The sequence below is a fragment of the Kryptolebias marmoratus genome, linkage group LG17 (assembly GCF_001649575.2).
Source record: "Kryptolebias marmoratus isolate JLee-2015 linkage group LG17, ASM164957v2, whole genome shotgun sequence".
NCBI classification, from domain to species: domain Eukaryota; kingdom Metazoa; phylum Chordata; class Actinopteri; order Cyprinodontiformes; family Rivulidae; genus Kryptolebias; species Kryptolebias marmoratus.
In genome coordinates, this window is record NC_051446.1 from 514,235 (window position 1) to 527,431 (window position 13,197).

Sequence of the window (13,197 nt, forward strand, 5' to 3'; positions counted from 1 at the left end):
TCTGCCTGAGAGTCTTGTTGGGTTTGAAATGTACTGGGATGTTGTGTTTGGAGAAAATCCTTCTGAGTTTCTCGGATACTCCAGCAACGTAAGGAATAACAATGTTCTTTCCTCTGTTCCTCTCCTTGTTCTGTTCCGTGGTGTGTTTAGTGGATTTCCTAGCTGACTTGACAAAGGCCCGATTGGGATATCCACATGTTTGGAGAGCTTTTTTGATGTGCTTCTGTTCCTTTTCCTTCCCTTCTGTCTTCGTGGGGACGTGTTCGGCCCGATGTTGTAGCGTTCTGATGACAGAGAGTTTGTGGTCCAGAGGGTGGTGGAAACACACCCCATCACATTTTTCCAATGATTTAGATTTTTAACGACCCACCCACCCACACTCTGGGAACACAAGAGCTTTTCTATGCCGTTATCTGTTTTATACTTAACTTAAAGTTGGAAAGCCGTAAAAACTAACTCCTTACTTTCCATGACTACGCAGGAGTCTTGCATATAAACAAAGTTGTATTTAACATATTAAAGAAACCGGTCTACAAAAGGTCTTATGTGGAAATGGGCACTAGATGGCTAAGTCAAATTTGCTAGAGTTGCTGCTTACTCTTAGATTGACCTCTTGACCCCAATTTTTAAGTCACATTGATGATGTTGAAATACTTTCTAAAGAAGACAGACCAATCCTTTAAACAGTCAATACGCCATCAGGTTTGTAATCCCTTTATATAAAGAGAGAAAACAAGATTTCTGCTGAAAACGGTATTATAGATTTCTTATTATAGAGTTCTTGTGGCCCTTTCTTTGTGAGCTCGAAACATCCCTGAAAAAGCCTGGGCTGAAATGTTTATTAGACCTCCAGGACACTGTTTTGGAAAAAAAAGATTTTCTGTGTAAAAGGGAAAAAGTGTTGCTGGTTTTGGTAGAAATTTGGTAGATTTGCAGGCAAACTCCACAACCTCACCGTGAAGAGTGATTTGACAGGAAACAGAAATGCACAGCGTGGAACTTCATTACTCATACCTTTGTAGGCGGAGCTAATGTGCGTTTTCCCAGCAGACTAGAATTGATAGAGGAGTCACTCATGTCAGAGGCCACGCTTGCTGAATCAGAGAGTAAATCCTCACTTGACTCCGTCCTGTTGGAGGGACGAATGGACGTGCTTTGCTTCAAAAACCTTGTTGTCTGAAACAGAAAATACAAATATTCAAAAGGTTTTGTTAGCAATTTACCTTTTTTCCCCTCCATAGATGAATTCTTAAATATAAAATTACTGCTATGATACAGAAGACACAAAACTCTTCTACCTTGCTTGGTGGTTGAAGTCTAGTTTTCTCTGTTTTGCTCTTGCTGACTGAACAGGAAGTTGTTGGAGCGATGGGTTTGCTCGGCAGGACTGAAGCAACACCGAGCGTGGCCTTGCCTCGCAGCGATGTCCGTGACTGAGTTTTGGCTCGAACTGCAGGCCTGGAAGTGCTGAGTCTGCCTGTGGGAGTAGGACGGGTGGATGAAGCCGTCCTGGAGCTGCTCCCTCTCAACAGGTGGCGCTGGATGGCAGGTGGAAGCTGCTTCATTGGACTGTCCTGCACGCAGAAGGTCTGTCGTTTAATTGGGCTGAGTACACAGGCGCTATGACCCAGCATGCCAAGTTTAGCACCAGTGTCCTGGACAAACTCGTCTCTGACAGTCAAGGTTTCTGTGTTGGTGTCTGTGGCAGTTTGGGAGTCTTCACAAGGTGGCTCTTCATTCTGCAGCTGATTGGCCAGTCTGTGGGCTTCCTGACACACAGCTTCCAGCTGATCTCCAGTCAGCGGGCTCCAGCTGGCCCGCAGGCTGCTGCTGTACTCCTCAAACTGAGATGTTACATCAACAGAAGCGCATCGCTCCTTATGGCTGAACGGACGCACAAACACCTCATCTTCAGTGTCATCACCTTTGGAGCTGCAGAGCAAAGAAAGATGTCACTGATATGAAAGGGAAAAAACAAATCAAAGAAATGAAAGATATCTTGCTGTTGGAATTACACTGAATAGTAAGAGATAAAAAGTCCTGTTTGTGTGTCTGAAAACTGATAGCTCACTGCATGAAGTGCAATAAAATTAATTTTAATTGTTGAAACTTTACACTCCAATCATGTAAGCCACTTGAGCCACATTAAGAAAACATGCTGAGCAGAAAAACACTTTCAGAAGCAGCATCAGTAAAAGGACACCAAACTGTGGTAAAATGAAATCAGATAATATTTCATATTTGATACCTTAATACTTCTGCTAAATATCTGCATTTGAGAACAGATTGAACTATGTTGTTGTTCTTCTTTTTAAAGATTTACAGTAGAAACACTCACTGCTTTAAAACTGTGATAATATTGAGCAGGTATATATTTATATTTGTTTGGTTTCTGAGCACAGATTGAACTTTATTTTTATAGTTTATGGTAGGTGACTGCACTTTTTAAAATTTCTATCTATCTGAGTGTCAGAGGCTAATATATTGTTTTAACAAAGTGCAGTTCTTTATTTTAGAAAAACAAAAAATAAAACATTATAAATAGCAATTAAGAAACAAAATGTCACAAATCCAAAGTACTTTTTTTTTAAACAAATACATAAATTTAAAATAACTATTTTTTACACTTAGTAAAATACATCCTTTTGGGAACCATTTACTCAATTTTTTGCACAAACTATTTGCCTTCTAACATTTTGCACAATTACTCACTACTCCAGATTAAATAGGTTAAATGGAGAAAAAAAAACTTGTTTCAAATCATTCTAAAAAGAAAAACAGGATCATGAAGACCAAGGAACTCTCCACACAGGTCAGAGATAAAGCTGTTGAGAAGTACAGATCAGAGTTGGCTTACAAAAAGATCTCCAACTTAATACATTCTACAAAGATTTATTAAAACCAATATTAGGAAATTAAAAAAATATGCCACCACAGCAAATCTGTGAAGAGAGGGTCATCCACCAAAACACAGACCGGGTAAGGAGGGTATTAATTAAGAGGCCAAAGATAAACCTGAGCCTAGCAGCTCTTCTGCAGAGAATGAATCATTTGTCCATAGGACCACAATCAGCTGCCCAGAGCTGGGATTCATGGAAGAGTGGCAAGAAAAAAATAAATAAATGAAAAATAGGCAAAATTATATTGGAGTCTCCCAAAATATGTGTAAGAAATATGTGCACCCGTGGTTGGGTAAAACTAAAGTTACACTTTTGGGCCACCAAGGTCAAAACTGTGTTGGTACGAACCTAATACCTCTCATCATGCCAACCATCCCCACAGTGAAGCGTGATGTTAGTAGCATCATGCTGTGGGAATGTTTCTCCCATCAGCAGAGACTGGGAAAGTGGTGAGTGGAGCAAAATACAGAGAAATTTTTGAAGCAAACACAACACGGGCGTACTAGACCAAGGGAACTGAAATCAACAGGATCCAATTTCCAGGAGCTGCCATGTTTTATTTTTGGGTCAGATTCTGTGCACTCGGGATCTGGGGCTTTAAGTCCTCCCCACTCCCCCCACACAATCATGGAGTCACCTGACCTTTCTTTTATGCGTGAAATAACTAATTACAGCTCAAGGTATTAGAAAATTAACATTTGAACATCCAGCCACCAGGTCTAAACTACATGAATTAGTAAGAACCAACATCTGAAAAAAAAATTCATCTTAGGTATTAAATGCAAAGTGCTGTTCATTTGGAGGGGGCGAGACCGTGTACTGGGACCAGTATGAGGGGATGCTGTTCCCCTTCTGAATCCTGTATGGGGTCCAGTATTATAAGATATGTTAATGTAACACACTCCTGAAGCAACACTGCAGGGGGTTAAGGAGAACAAGTTAAATGTCCTGAAATGGTCCAGTCAAAACCCAGACTGAGGTCTAACCAAGAATCTCTGGTTTGACTAAAAGATTGTTGTCTGCAGCACCATCCAACCTGGATGAGCTGCAGATGTGTGGTCTCTAAAAAAACAAAAATAAATTAAGTGAAAAGCAGTGTGTGCACATACTCACCACTTTATTATATTTTTCTGAATCATATTTTGTGAAGATTAGAAACTTCACATATTAAAATGTTAAAGATCACTAGAGGGTGTGAATACTTCTACAATACTCAGTATCTATCTCTATATCAAGTGTAAATTGTTTTAAAAAATATATACTTTCTATGAAACCCTTATCAAAGCTAATTTTAGTATATGATCCAGATAAATGTGTCTAAAAAGTGCAAATTGCAATTAAAAATGGTATTACAAAATTTGAGAATAAAGTTAACTAAAACATCATATGAAGTAAGGCTCTCTAATAATGTCTTGACTGCATCAGATGAAGATTCTTCCATCAACAAAAGGAGATTGCAAACCCTGTTAGAAGAGAAAAATACAATAAAGTGGAAAGTGTGTGCACATACACGCCACTTTCTATTTCGTCGTTTCCAAATCAGCTTAAAATTCCTCTCTTGTGCACCTGATTGTCTGATCAACTTAATGATGTCAAAATTATTATGTCAGTCATAAATTACACAACAAACGGTGGACCTGTTGATTGTTGGTGGACATTCTGGTAGTACTGTTTAGTAGTGAAATCAAAGTAAAACTTGAAATCATGCTTCAAACCGAGCAGTGCAAAGGCAGCTAGTAATAATAATAAACTTTTAGGCATAAAGTTCAGTTGTGATCCCCTTCAGAAGCTTTAGAAAATCAGTCATGTGTAGTCTCACCTGGCAGGTGACAGAGAAACATTGAAGTCAAACTTCTCATCTTGAAGAAGACACAGATCTGTTTAGAAAATCAAATGACAGAAACCTTAAAGCAAGAAAGCAACGAGGGCATTACAGCTGACCCGAGGCCAGTACTTACCACCTTTAGCTCCAGAGTCCATCTCGATATTTGCTCTTCTGTCTGAGAGACAAATGGATCCAGGTTAAATTGTAATTAATGTCAACGCTTGACATGAACACAAATAGAGAGTTTAAACACCAATGACAGCCCCAGTCGTTATTAAACTCGAATCTGTTTGAGCTTCAAGCGTTAGCCTGCTAGCATAGCAAGTTATTTTACCTAAATTAACAACGAACGTGAGTTCTTAACCTAAAACTGAGTTTCTTCACCTTCTTACGAAACTCTTTTGACAGTTTTAATTTGATATAAAATACAAACCTCTGGTCTCTTTGAACACTAAAAAAACGTCTGCTTCGCATTCAAAACTGCGACATGAAAACACACCTCAAATAATTCAAATCTGCTGCGATACAGGTCACATGATTCATGCGCACTCGCTCATTGGTTGAGGGTATGTGACGTACAATACAGTGGCGTTTGGGACTTGTAGTTCAAAGCCAGTCATGACCTGTTCTAAATAAAAATAGACTAAATAATTGTGATTTAGTGTATAAGCTAGACATAGAGTCAATTATCCATGTCTAAATATTGACCTTCATGTTATATAAAGCTAAATGGTTTTAGAATTATGAGGAAAAAGAATTCAATTCAAAAATAATTTAATAATCCCAAAGGGAAATTAAATATTGTTGTAGTTCATAATCCTGGTTTTGTTAAAGAGATGTTATAGTTGCTGATGGCAGTGGGCAGGAAGGATCTCTTATAGCAGTCTATCCCGATGTGTCCTTGATCCTGGTGTCCTCAAAGAGCACCACCAGGTGAGCCTTGCTGGCCTCCTGCGGAGCCATAATGGCCGAGCTCTGGAAGCACAGTTTGGTCTTGAACTTCTGGGCGATCTCCCGGACCAGTTGCTGAAAGGGCAGATTCTGGATGAGTAGCTCGGTGGACTTCTGGTAGTGCTGGATCTCCCTGAGAGCCACAGTACTGATCCTGTAGAGAGGCGCTCCAGTGGGTGGCTTTGGTGACCAGCTGCTTCCTGGGAGCTTTACCTCCAGTGTATTTACAGGTGCTCTGCTTGGTTCTGGCCATTAATGGACTTCAGGGTTCTTTACGTTCAACACTGAAAAGTAAAAGATGTTAATCAACTGCTCCTGATTGTGAAAAAAGCAAACCTTGTTGTTATGGTTCCGCATCATAACAAGATGTCCAAAAGTTAAAGGTTTCAGTAAAAAAATTATTGTAGCATCCAATACCAGAGGAAATAATCTTTCAAAAAAAGTGACTACAAGTAGAAAAGGAGGAATTAAATATTTCAAAAGCAATATCTCAGAATGAATGTAACAGAGCTACTCCAACATGCAGCCACCTTGAGCGGTGCAATTCTAGAAGAAAAGAAAAGAAAAAAAATACAATATACAAGTTTAAGATATTAAACAAAATGAAAGTAACAGAGACTGGTACTGGTAGCAAAACTCTGGTTAGACTAGGATTGCCAATTGCACCGTAAAATAAGGAATCATGTCATGAATGTAGGTGTTTTTGGTTCTTTGTTTGGGGTTTTTTGTGTGTTGGTTTGTGGGTTTTTGTTCATGTCTTGTCACTATTCACCTCCCCAGTAATTTTCCGGTCACACCTGCCACGCCCACCTCACCTGCTCCTTGTCATGTCCACAGCTGCAACCAATCTTCATCTCTCCCTCAGCCTTTAAAACCGGTCTCTGTCTCTATTCTCCACTGGAGTCGGGGCGGTTGGTGGAAGTGGATCTGGATGCGAGGCTGTTTCAAAACTTTGGTGGCGCTAAGCTTTTTTCTGAGATTTGTAGGCGAAGAAGAGTAATTTAGTTTGATGGTTAAGAAGTTGAAAGTGAGAATGGAAAGAGAAGAAGATGAAGATAAAAACATAAGGATTCCTCGGATGTATGGAAGTCGGAGTCGAGAGAACAATCAAGACGTTATTGGGAAATCTCGTGAATTAGTGAAAGAACTTTGGACAAATAAAACGGCGGGTAGACACAGCTGTGCTGTGAATGGGCCAGAGTGGGAAGATAGTATGGGTAATGAGAGTGATGGGAGGAGGGAGACTCCAAGTAGTGAAAGGATGAGTCCAAAAAGAGGAAATATTGTGACATCAGAAGGTGCAGGAAAGAAGGGAAGGGTGGTGACAAACTGGGATGAGTCAGAAGAGGAAATGGAGAGGGAGGTAAAGGAGTTCAAGGTGATTATTAGAATCAGTGAGGAAAAAGGACTGAAGTTAATCAGTCCAGTTAAACTGTCTATGATTTTGAAGAATCAGGTGGGAGATATTACTAATGCAAAGGTTCTAAGAGATGGAAACTTGATGGTTTTCTGTAATACAGAAGAACAAAAAGATAGAACATGTAGGATGAAAGAAATAGGAAAGTATAAAGTGACAAGTGTGAGTCTTGTACAAGAAGGGAGTCAATGGAAGAAAGGAGTGATTTGGGGGATTCCGACTGAGGTGTCAGTTGAAGAAATAAAATAAAATCTTACAGGGGGGAGAATTAAAAACGTAAGAAGACTTCAGACTTTTAAGAACGGAGAAAAAAGGAATAGTGAGTGTTTTGCTAGAATTTGATGAGGAAAGAATTCCAGAGAAAGTCTATTTGGGATATATGTCATATAGGGTGAGAGAATACATCCCACGACCACTTAGGTGCTTTAACTGTCAAAGATTTGGCCACACAGCTCAGACATGCAAAGGAAAGACAAGATGTGCACGGTGTGGAGAAGATCATGAATATGAACAGTGCAATAAGAGCAGGCAACCAAAATGCTGTAGTTGTGGAGGCAGCCACAGTGTGGCGTATGGGGGCTGCAAAGTTATGAAGAGGGAGGTACAAGTTCATCAGGTCAGAGTACGCAACAAAATATCCTACGCAGAAGCTGTCAAAGTGGAAAAACAACGAACAGAGATTGAGGTGGAAAACAGGGTGGATACAGAGTTAAATCAAACAAAAGGAAATAAATTGTGTGTGGATTTAAAAAAAGCTAGTGACATTCATTGCAGGGGTAAATGCAACGATGGAAATTAAGACAAAAACAGAGAGAATTCAAGTAGTAGTCAAAGCAGCAGCAAATCATCTTAACATTAATAAAGTAACATGGGAAGAAGTGAGGGATGATACTTAGTGCTCAGGCCAGTCAAGAGGCAATATGCATAGGATAGCTGTATGGTCTTGCTTCTCCAGTGGAACGCAAGAAGTTTATTATCGAATGGACAGGAATTGAAGCATTTTCATTGATAAATTAGAAGAGGCTCCAGAAGTTATTTGTGTACAGGAAACTTGGTTAAAACCCCAATTAGATTTTAGAATCCTAAATTATGTTGAGGTTAGATATGATAGGGTTGAAGGTAATGGTGGTGGATGTGCTATTTTTATTAGGGTGAATCTGCCTTTTAGAGTGGCCTTTTAGATGTCAGAGCTGATCAATCATGTTTTCTTTTTTCAGGGGAATATGTGAAACACATAAATATACTTTGGTTAATTGAAGCTACCAAGAAGTATGTTGTTTAGGCTGCTTTTTGTTTCTTAAACTGAACATCAACTTTTTTATTTTAAGTGACAACAAACACTTTAAACACAAGGTAGATAAACTGCATTTTTTGTGAAAATAAATGCTGAGTGGTAAATAACTGCTGAAAGTTTCAGTATAAGCTGAAACTAAGTTTTTCAAACTTAAAGAAGACTACCTCAAAGCTAAAAAAGAGCAAAATATAAAAGAAACAAATCGCTAAAAGTAGCAAAAGAGTAGCTGAAATATGCACATGCATATTATATATGCATGTGCATACCTACATATGTACAGCAGTGAGGAAAACAATGAGGATCACTTGTAAGTGTGAAGCTGAACTAGGAAGTTAGATGACAATATTGCACATTGTTGACGATCTGCTCAGCTCTATTGAGGCAGCGTGATGAGTAAATGTCCAAGAGGGAGGGGAGAGGGCAGCCAATGATCTTCTGAGCTGTCTTGACTATTCTCTGGAGCCTCTCCCTGTTTGCCCGGGTGCAGCTGCCGTACCATACTGAGATACAGTATGTTAGCAGGCTCTCTATTGATGATTTGTAGAAGACTAACAGCAAATTTAGTTTGTACTTCCTAAGGACTCTCAGGAAGTGTAGCCTCTGCTGAGCCTTCTTGTAGACTGCTGTGGTGTTGTCAGTCCAGGTAAGGTCAGCTGCGATATGGACGACCAGAAACCGGAAAGTGTGAACCCTCTCTATACACTCACCATTGATGTAGAGGGGGGCTAAATCGCTGCTGACCTTCCTGAAGTCAACGATAACCTCCTTGGTTTTTTCGGTGTTTAAGGTCAAATTATTCTTTGAACACCAGGATGTCAGCGCCAGGATCTCCTATCTGTAGGCTGCCTCGTCTCCCTTGGAAATGAGTCCAACCACTGTGGTGTCATCAGCAAACTTTACGATGACATTGTTATTGTGTGCCTGGCTGCAGTCGTGGGTGTAGAGACAATACAGCAGGGGGCTCAGCACGCAGCCCTGTGGGGAACCAATGTTCAATGTGCAAGTAGAGGAGAGGTGGGGGCCAAGTCTCACCACCTGGGGCCGGTAAGTGAGAAAGTCTTTGATCTAGGCACATGTGAGTTGGGGGTAGGCCGAGACTATAAAGTTTGGTTATCAAAATATCCGGGATGATGGTATTGAAAGCAGAGCTTTCGCACGTAGCTATGCTGCTGTTCCAGGTGGCTCAGTGCAGTGTGGAGAGCAATTGCAATGGCATCTTCTGTGGATCTATTTGTCCAGTATGCAAACTGGTGGGGGTCAAGGTTCTGAGGGAGATAAACCTTGATGTGCTGAAGAACTAGTCTCTCAAAACATTTCATGATTATCAGAGTATGGGCCACCGGTCGATAATCATTCAGGCTGGTTATGGTGGATTTCTTCGGCACGGGGATGATGGTTGCAGAATTAAGACAAGGCAGAATAGCTGCCTGGGCCAGGGAGAAGTTGAAAATTTTGGTGAAGGTGGTGGCGAGCTGGTAGGCGCAAGCACTCAGCACCTTACCAGGTACTCCATCTGGGCCAGTAGCTTTCCTGGGATTCACTGCTAGGAACATCTGTCTAACATCATGCTCCCAGACAGTGAGATGAGCGGAGCCGAAACCAGGTGGGGGAGGGGGCAGGGTTGGATCAGAGGAGGACTGCTGTGGTGCTCCAAATCGTGCAAAGAAGCAATTTAGCTTCTCTGCTAGTTGTGCACTCTGGTCTCCTATAGTCACATCACAGCCTCTGAAGTTGGTGATGCTCTGTATGCCCTTCCACACCCTTCCACACCTCCCGTGGGTTATTGCTGGACAGATGGGACTCTATGCTCCTCTTGTGGTCAGTCTTAGCAGATCTGATGCCTGCTAATGATGCCTGCTTATGTTAATGTTAATGTTAATCTCAGAGCTGTGAAGTTTTTTGCTGCAGAGCCTTGTTAAAAACAAGGTTTTAACAAAGTGGTCACCTGCTGGACCACAGATAAAGTTTTACCAAAAGGGTCACCTGCGACCTTGATCTTTAATTCTGTGACTTTTAAATCAATAAAGATCATCTTTGACCCATGAGGTGTCCAGCTGTGCAGTTTGACATTCCTATGTTACATGATTGTAGAGTTAGAGCACAGGGTCACCCATGACCTTGGTTTTTGACCCCATGACCTGAAATTCAGTAGGGATTACCCTTGACTCATGAGTCAGCTCTGCGGTTTGACATTTCTACCGTACACAGTTACGAAGTTAGAGCATGGAATGACCTGTGACCTTGATCTTTGACCAGATCACCACTAAAGTTTAATCATTTATTTCTTGGCAGATCCCCAGTATTTCCTAAAAATTTTATCCAAATTTGTTCATTAGGTTTTTTTTAACTAATCTTGCTAACAGGCAGAAAAACTAATGCTACTGAAACGTAACCTACTTTGCGGAGGTAATATTTGGATTACAGATTACCAAACTAAAACAAAGAAAAAATTATGGTAGGTGATGACAGGTTTAATTCTAACAGCTTATTTTTAAAATAATATTTATTTACCAGCTTATAAAATGTAAAGAATTCTATATGTCATTTCTCTACCTGCCTCTGCCCAGATGTATGATTTTTAAATAATCACTAAACACGAATGAACCCCAATTAATCTCTGTTGTGGTCCTGTTGAGGCCTGAGAAGCCTCCAAGTTCCCCAAAGACGAAGTGACGACTAGCCCTCCACAGCTTCTGATCCAGTGAGGCACCTATAACTCTATGTGATGAGAAAGAAGAAGCAATTTTGGGTCTGGCTATTTCATTTTAACTGATGCAAATTAATAAAAAAACATCTATTTCCAATCTAATGTTTCATTAAAACTAACCTGACAACCTGGCAGAATTGGTAACGTCTTCTGACCGAATTTCAAAATGAACTATTTACCAAAATAGTTTAAAGTATTCCAAATCCTTGCGCAGATAAAAAACTAAAACATCAATCCTAAAATCCAAATATTCTGTTCAACGATTTCTTCTGTTTCAGATAAACTGATAATCACTGTTTCACCTTAGATTGATAAAGTATTACTTGTTGCTGTGTTTTAGCTTGATAGACACTCATTCAAATTACTTCATAGTCATTCATCATAAAAAATATTCCCAAAACTCTTAGTGTTAGTCTTATTTTTGTTGTGGCATCTTAATTGTTTTTTTTCGGATTTCTTGATTTAGTTTCACTTTTGTAATAAAACCTTAAACACAAAATTCAGTTTCCTCTGATGTAAATATTATGATAATGGTTCCCTGTGATGAACAAATTTCAGCCTTCACTTGTTGAGTTTTAATAAATGGTAAGTTTAATCTCAAGATTAAACCGTCATTTGTTACATATGTACAGTAAATATATGTATGTATATTTTGTATATTTATGTAGTGTTTCTCTGTTTTGGTTTATTTTTAGCATATTTTATTGTGCTTTTTAACTTACTTGTGTTAGGGTGAAACTTCCCTTAACCTGATAAAAGAAACCACACGGAGAGAGTTGTTTATCTTTTGGGAAAGCTTCTGCAAAAGGAAAAGTTCCAAAACAGCGACTAACAGTGTTGCTGTCAGGGAAGTTCTGACCTCTGCATGAGCTATCTTTTTTATTAAGAGAAAGCAAAGGGTGTGGACTGAGCCAGCCAGAACCGGTCCAGTCCATAGCGTAAACACAAAGATAACAGCAGAGGACTCTCTGCTTCTTAACCATAACACAGGAGCTGTTTCAGCGCCAGTCTGGGACTGGTGTCTCTGCATTTGTAAACATGATAAGAATGAACTTAATTAAACCCTCTGACCTTTAATGTCAGTGTCAGTTTTGCACATAAGCACAAAGGCTGGTAACATTAAAAACCCTAACATCTTGTAAAGCACTTTGGTCAACTTTGTTGTTTTTTAAAGGACTATTTCAATAAAAAATGACACTGACATATTATTCACAATATCTTCTGTCACTCATTTAATCGAATCAGAGTAAATTCTCTATTAAAAACTAACCTAATGTTGCTGCTTCCAAAATCTGATTTTTTATTATTATAATATTTTTTACATCTAAAGCCAGAGCATCAGAAGCTGTTTTTAAAGACTGAAAGATCTTTTAAATGCTTTTTCACGTTTCTTTCTTTTCTTTTTGTTGTGATGTGTATTTGCCAACAGATGGCAGCAGAGAGTTAAACCCACTAAATATTGCAAACTGACAGATGAGGATAATCAAATAAAACTCACTTTTATAAAGTGAACTAGATCAGACTCTGAGTCAAACCACTCTTAGCTGCAAACACAAATCTGTAAGAAACTGTGACCAAATTAGCAAAGTTTTACAATCTGACAATTGTGAACTTCAGGATATAAAGAGTTCATGGAAAATCCATGGACAGCTGAAGTGAGAAACCCACTGCAGAAGGTTAAAAAAATAAATCATTAGTGGACACAAATGTATAGTTTGCCACAGGTTACAAAACACTTAATAAATAGTAAGACCAAATAAGTATTCACCATAAAAATACTTTGCAAAACCAGAACAGCTCTGAAAAATTGTTTGAACGCTAAGTTTGTACAAGAAAATAAATCAATATACAGTAACAGAATTATTGTCAAGACGAGTGAGCTGAGGTACAACCCAAGTCCTAAAATTCTGAGACATGTAAAATGTGAATATAACTTAATGCAGTGATTTGCATCACCCACACAGCAAATCCAGGAGGCCCAGATTAACACTGTCAGATTTGATTTCAACACTTTTAAAGTGTCTATATGGGTCCACACCAGAAAGTGTTAATTTAACTCTTTTTGGAGAGTTGGTACCTTAACTCTTATAAAGTGTCAAATAT

At 39.3% G+C, this 13,197-nt stretch overlaps 1 protein-coding gene across 2 annotated transcripts in view; it reads right to left on the reverse strand.

Annotated features, from left to right (window-relative positions):
* gtse1 (G-2 and S-phase expressed 1) overlaps positions 1 to 5,265 on the reverse strand; it is a 14,749-nt gene extending 9,484 nt beyond the window's left edge. For both annotated transcript variants that reach the window (XM_017439550.2, XM_037980609.1), the window contains exons 1-5: positions 5,159 to 5,265; positions 4,859 to 4,900; positions 4,720 to 4,777; positions 1,299 to 1,932; positions 1,015 to 1,176 (exon numbers count right to left, since the gene is read on the reverse strand). In XM_017439550.2, the coding sequence (XP_017295039.1) occupies positions 1,015 to 1,176; positions 1,299 to 1,932; positions 4,720 to 4,777; positions 4,859 to 4,880 (876 nt within the window). In that variant the 5' untranslated portion in view covers positions 4,881 to 4,900; positions 5,159 to 5,265. The remainder of the gene's footprint in view (positions 1 to 1,014; positions 1,177 to 1,298; positions 1,933 to 4,719; positions 4,778 to 4,858; positions 4,901 to 5,158) is intronic.
* Positions 5,266 to 13,197: the final 7,932 nt, after the last annotated feature.